Here is a 6,876-nt window from a genome sequence, read left to right as displayed (position 1 = left end):
AAGTCTGCTCACTGCATTAAACAAAGTGGTTATGATTTCAAGGCTTGGCATGACCGAAGACCAACTGCATTGTGGGTGGCAGCAGAAAGAGTCATCCTGCTGGATCATCATTCATCTTCCTTACAGCAGGTCACATCTACACGTTTAAAACACATGGCTTTCTCCAAAGAATCCTGGGAACTGTAGTTTACGGCTCTCAATGCTACAGTTCTCACCATCCACAACAATCCACAATTCTCAGGATTCTTTGAGGAGCGAGGAGCCATATACGGTACTTCAAACATGTTTTTGTTGTTGTTCCATATATATGTTCCACCTTGCCTCCAAGGAGCTCAATGTGGTGTACATAATTCTCATTTTGTCCTCACAAAAACCCTGTGAGGTAGCCTAGGCTGAGAGGGAGTAGTCGGCCCAAGACGCTACACCTAGTGGTCTCCTGCGTCCTTGTCCAACACACTAACTAACCCATGGGTGGGCAAACTAAGGCCCGGGGGCCGGATCTGGCCCAATCGCCTTCTAAATCTGGCCCGTGGATGGTCTGGGAATCAGCGTGTTTTTACATGAGTAGAATGTGTCCTTTTATTTAAAATGCCTCTCAACCCAGAGATGCATTTAAATAAAAGGACACATTCTACTCATGTAAAAACACGCTGATTTGTGTGGCCTGTCTGGTGCTTTTGCACAAGTAGAATGTGTGCTTTTACTTAAAATGTATCTTGATTATTTGTGGGGCATAGGAATTCGTTAATTTTTTATTTTATTTTTTCAAAATATAGTCCAGTCCCCCACAAGGTCTGAGGGACTGTGGACTGGCCCCCTGCTGAAAAAGTTTGTAACTCCACAATGGTGTGGATGTCAGCCTAGGGGGGCCTTGTTGAATACCTCTGGGAAGCCCCCCCCCCCCCGCCAGCCTTTCACCAGGAACCGTTGATCATGCTTGTTGGAGCTGGTGGGAGTTGGAATCCATTGATATCAGGTGGGGCACAGGCCAGCCATCCTTATGCTAATTTTTTGCTTTCAATATTTGTGATAAATGTGCTCAAGAAGCAGCATTTTTCACATTTCAGCGCCGCCCTTCAATTTAAGGATACGAGAGCCTGCTGGATCAGGCCAAAGGGGGCCCATCTACTCCCAGCATACGAGTGGCTAGCCCGATGTATTGGGATTTGGGACTAGAGTGTATCTGTTACATACAATATAGAAGGTGCCACATCATTTACAGCTTGCCACTGTGCAGAGGAAAGTAGGTGAAGTTAAATTTTGGGACAAAGTAGCTCGATACCTTAGGAACAGCTATTGCATTGTGAATTGTGGTGTCCAGGGGTGTGCCTTCAGAAATTCTTATTAATGGGGTTGTGTCTATGTACCGCTGTGATCCTTGGTGTCATGATAAGGATGTTAAATTTACATTAGCTTACTTAGGTCCTTTAACTTCAATGGTTTAATTAGGAATGTGATACACTTGGGTCTAGAGGTGGTATCAGTCCCTTTGAAGCAATATTAAATCCCGTGCAGGGTTGTGAAGGTGAAGCAGAACTGTGCTGTGATTTGGTAGAAATGTGTAAACTCCAGGTGAGGGCTCTGGAAAACGAAGGATCCCAGTGATGGCAGAGGACTTCTTTGTTCCTGTAAAGTTGGTTAGGTCTGGTCTAGAGGCAGTCTTTCAGAAAGCTGTCCACGAGCCAGGATTTTATCCTTGGGCTCTCAGGACAACAAAAGTCTGAATTAGAGGGGATGCTTTTATGCTTCCTTTCAAAACTACTTTTGGTTTGGCTTCCCCTTCCAGATGGAATTCAGCACATGTTCAGAACTGCTTTTCATTTTTAAAAATTCTTATTTCTGCAGCAGCCTCTGAATCCTTCCTTTGGAACTGATGGGAGTTGTAGTCTGAAGCAATTGGAGGGCGCAAGGTTGGCAAAGACTGTTCTAGAGCAGTAATCTTTAACCTTTTCAGAACCAGCCTTTAATCCAAACATGCATCTGGGAACCCATTCCTTAATTTTTTACCATATATTTGAACGGTGGTAGTGCTCCTGTTGCGACTCGCCTTGGATCAATCGGGCTGTGACCCTGTACGGGGTCCTGACACACCACTTGAAGGCCAGGGATCAGAGGTGACAACTTGTGAGGGAGATTTGTGTGTGTGTGTGTGTGTGCATGCGCGCTTGCATGCGATGTCACACATGTGACATCCCAGTGTCTTGCCAGAACGTTGGAGGAGCCAGGGGGTAGAGCTAAACGTGGCTTCAGTGGCTCCTGCTGCCACCACTGGTGGGGGCCTGCTTTTCCTGGAGATGTAGAAGCTGGCCATTGAAGTTACACTCTGCTAGGCTCCGTGCTTGGCTCCTTTTTGGGCTTTGGGGGGGCTGCCCCCTCAAAATAATAATGGGACTGAAAAATGTTGGGCCCCTTGAATTTTCAAAATTCATGAACTATAAATGTTGATGAGGGGGGAAACCAGAAAAGGGCTCTCATAGAGAGATGTATTGATGTAGAGCTGGAAATATTTAAATTTATGGTATTAAGGGTTTTTTAACATTTTTAAAAATAAATTTATTTATTCATTGTATTTATAAATCACCAAAGATGATTTACTGTTTTAAATGATACAAGTATTTAAAATAGGGGAGTAGAAATAGAAACCTTGGCCTATCCCCCAGTGAATGCTGGGAACTGGCCCATGGAATTATGGGAGTGTGGCCAAGTTGGTGCGCAAAGGCTTCTGGGAAGTGACTGTGAGCCGCCTCACATTCTACTTATGCTGCGCATCGGCTTCGCACTACTGAGAGGCAGTTTTGGTTGGAGCACGTTGCGCATGCGCCGCTGGGACTTCGGGCCCGCGCGCTGGGCATGCGCGCGCGCTTTTGAGTATTAACGTTGCGTGTAAAGAGGACACCCCCCCCCCAATATATAAAATGGCGGTTTGTCGAAGCCTGTCGTAGCAACCGCGTTCAAAGCGTCGCTGATCCTTTAAACTGGATGAGGACGACGGTTTAAATCGCCCTTCGCCTCACGGTCGAAAGGGGGCGGGGCACTCAACCCTGAAAGGAGCCGCTGCTGCTCCTCCGCCTCTCGCTTCCCATTGGCTGCGTCGCGCCGCCGCTGCCTCCTCATTGGGCTTTCTCAGCTCTCCTGTAGCTTCCCCATTGGTGGCCGGGTGAACGCGCGCGCCGGCGTCCACCAATCGCCGCGCGACGAGGACTAAACTTTTGACCGGCTCGTCGGAGGCGGGCGGGGGGAAGCAACCCGAGAAACTTTCGTTGCTTGGTCACGTGGGAGGAGCGGCTGCTTTTGCTGCTGCTGCGGCTGCGGCTCCGTGCAGGGGGGCGGGGCTGCCAGTTGCAAAAGATATACAGTATATATATACAGATATATATATAGATATACAGTGTGTTTGTGTGTATATATATATATATATATATATATATATGTATGTATATAGATTTGTCAGTGCAAAATGTTCCTTGCACTGATTTTTTTTTAGGGTAAAAAATGAAACAAAAAACCTCTTCCGCTGGCAATGGATTTTTTAATACACACACACACATATATATGGGAATGGATTTTTTAATACACACACACACACACATATATATATGTGTGTGTGTGTATTAAAATATATATGTGTGTGTGTGTGTGTATTAAAAAATCCATTCCCAGCGGAAGAGGTTTTTTGTTTCATTTTTTACCCAAAAAAAAATCAGTGCAAGGAACATTTTGCATTGACAAATCTTTTGCATAGAGGCTGGGCAACATTTGCAAAAAAGCAAGTGACGTTTGCTTTCCTTTGCACCGCGGTGCATGATCGGGCTCGGAGGAGCGTGGACCAACTCGGCCACACCCCCTTCCGCACGGCGGGAGCCGCGTTTGCTACAGAGCGGAGACGAGGAAAACCCCCAAAGCCATGCGCTGCCGCTGCTTCTAGACAGTGCGCGGCTATAAATGCATCACCACCATAAGATTATGTTTATTAGCGCAATTAATAAAAGGAATATTACAATAATTTCATTTATTATACCAATATAATATTATGGTGGTGTTATTGCAACGATGCTCATAAGCATAATTATCGTAGCTATCACATACCAGGAGTCAGCAAACATTTTCGGCAGGGGGCCGGGTCCACTGTCCCTCAGACCTTGTGGGGGGGCCAGACTATATTTTTTTGGGGGGGAATGAACGAATTCCTATGCCCCACAAATAACCCAGAGATGCATTTTAAATAAAAGCACACATTCTACTCATGTAAAAACATGCTGATTCCTGGACCCGCAGGCTGGATTTATAAGGCGATTGGGCCAGATCCGCCCCCGGGGCCTTAGTTTGTCTACCTATGCAATAAACAGAACAATTGTGCTGTTTCATTGTTTTCAAGTTATTGCAACAAACTGACACAATAGATATTGGCGTATTACCAGTGTAATAAATGCAACGCGATACAACGCAGCCAATAAATGTATTCGTATTCACAGGACTCCTGTAAAATTAGCAAAGATACATCATAACTGTGATAATCTATGTTAGAAATGTAAAGAAAAGGAAGGAACATTTTATCATATGTGGTGGACCTGCCCCAAGGTGAGAGACGTCTGGGAAAAGATATACTGTATAACGAATTGTAAAAAAATGTTGAAATATACATTTATAACGAAACCAGAGGCCTTTCTTCTTGGAATAACAGGTTTGGAATTGCCCAAGAAAGATGTTAAATTATTTTCGTATGCCACAACTGTGGCTCGTATTTTGTTAGCTAAAAAGTGGAAAACCCAAGAATTACCAATGATAGAAGAATGGCAGATGAAGATGATGGATTTTTCGGAGCTAGCCAACCTAACCGGAAGAGTCCGCGACCAGAAGGAGGAGGAGTACCAGGAAAATCAAATTGAATGATTACTTAGTTAAATATGTTAAGTTAAACTAACTGAAAATAGCTTGCAGATACTTAATTGGCATAGGATTTTAAGTGATGAATTAATATGTTTAATTTCATAATGTGAAGATCTAAGGATATTAATGTTTAAGTTAAATTTTACAAGAACTGTGATTTGGAAAACCGTTAAAAGGCCATGCAATGAAATTCAAGCAAGGGGAAACGAGGACGTCACTTAATGTTAATGAGTGTAATTTTTAATAAGGTTATGACTTATGTTTGTCTTATGTGTTTGTTTGTTTATAATGTTGTGAAAACCAATAAAAAACTTTCTGGGGGAAAATATGTATTCGTATTCATAACGCTAAATGCGCATCTGCCATTTAACTACGACCGTAATCGATATCGGCTCCCCTCCTCCCCCCTCTCCTTCCGCGATGAGCTTCCCAGGGGGAAAAAGCTCCGCCTTGTCCCGAGTGCGCCTGCGCGCTGGAGAGGAGACGGCGAGAGAGAGAGAGAGAGAGAGAGAGAGAAGCGCGCTCGAGGCGGGCGGGCTGAGCGCGCGCACGCACGCTACGCACGCACGCGCCGAGACACGCTCCCTCCCTCGCGCTCGTCCCCCCTCCCCCTCCCCCCTTCCCGAGCGGCGTTGCTTGTGCGACCGAAGGGGAGGGAAGATGGCGGCCGGCGGCAGTGGCGGCGGCGGCGGCAAGGCCTCCTCGTCGTCGTCGTCGTCGTCCTCCTCTTCTTCTTCGTCGTCGTCGTCCGCTGCCGCGGGCGGCGGGGGCGGGCCGGCCTCGTCGTCGTCGTCCGGCCCTCTGGAGGCGTCCCTGGACAGGAGGCTGCAAGGGGTGACCAACACCATGGAGTCCATCCAGGGCCTGTCGTCGTGGTGCCTGGAGAACAAGCGGCACCACAGCACCATCGTCCACCACTGGATCAAGTGGATGCGCCGATGTGAGTGCGCGGGGGGCGGGGAGGGGCTCACCTGAGGGAGATGGGTGGAGGCAAAGGGGGGATACCTGGCGACGCCTCCTCCGTCACCTTTCCACAAAGCCTCGCCCGAAATCTCCCGCCCGCCTCAGTCATTTTATTTTATTTCATTTTTACACACACATATATCTGTATTTTACAGTTTTAAACAGGGTTTCCAAATGTTCTTTAGTCGTTTAGTCGTTTCCGCCTCTTCGTGACCCCCTGGACCAGAGCACTCCAGGCCCTCCTGTCTTCCACTGCCTCCCGCAGTTTGGTCAAACTCATGCTGGTAGCTTCAAGAACACTGTCCCACCATCTCGTCCTCTGTCGTCCTCTTCTCCTTGTGCCCTCCATCTTTCCCAGCATCAGGGTCTTTTCCAGGGAGTCTTCTCTTCTCATGAGGGGGCCAAAGTCTTGGAGCCTCAGCTTCAGGATCTGTCCTTCCAGTGAGCACTCAGGGCTGATTCCCTTCAGAATGGAGAGGTTGGATCTTCTTGCAGTCCATGGGACTCTCAAGAGTCTCCTCCAGCACCAGAATTCAAAAGCATTTGGGTTTCCAAATAGCTGCTTTCAAAAAAAAAAAAAAGTTCTTTTTGCATGCGGTTGTCTTGAGCTGGCGTTTCTGTTATGCGCCGCTTTTTTCAATGTGGCGTGTGGGTAGCACAAGGGGGGTGGGATATACCTGGCATCGCCGCCTCCCGCCGCCTTCTTCTTCTTCTTTCAAGGAGCCTTGTAAAAAAATAAAAGGTCTTCCTCCCACTTGGTATCGCTCCCGGGTCTGAATTGGTTTTTTTACATGTGCTGTTTGAAAAGGTTTGCCGCTGCTGCTGTTTTATTAAGTTGCTTTTGTACGCTGTTGTTGTTAAGGGCTTTTATAAATCTAACTGTTTTCTGTGTGCTGTCTGTCTGTCTCTTTCCTCTCTCTCTGCCACCTTCCTTTTTCAAGGAGCCTTCTAAAATCTTTGCCTCACTTGGTATCTGTCTGGGATCTGAATTGATTTTTTTGTTTTGTTTTGAACTTTACCTGTTGT

General features: G+C 46.7%; 1 protein-coding gene across 3 annotated transcripts in view; it reads left to right on the top strand.

Moving 5' to 3' along the window:
- Positions 1-5,515: 5,515 nt before the first annotated feature.
- RPRD2 (regulation of nuclear pre-mRNA domain containing 2) overlaps positions 5,516-6,876 on the top strand; it is a 38,210-nt gene continuing 36,849 nt past the window's right edge. For all 3 annotated transcript variants that reach the window (XM_079957502.1, XM_079957501.1, XM_079957500.1), the window contains exon 1: positions 5,516-5,827. In XM_079957502.1, coding sequence (XP_079813628.1) covers positions 5,548-5,827 — 280 coding nt within the window. In that variant the 5' untranslated portion in view covers positions 5,516-5,547. The remainder of the gene's footprint in view (positions 5,828-6,876) is intronic.

Source organism: Podarcis cretensis, assembly GCF_951804945.1.
Source record: "Podarcis cretensis genome assembly, chromosome: 16".
NCBI lineage: Eukaryota > Metazoa > Chordata > Lepidosauria > Squamata > Lacertidae > Podarcis > Podarcis cretensis.
The sequence above is the reverse complement of the archived record's forward strand: the minus strand, read 5'-3'. Positions and strand labels throughout refer to the sequence as shown.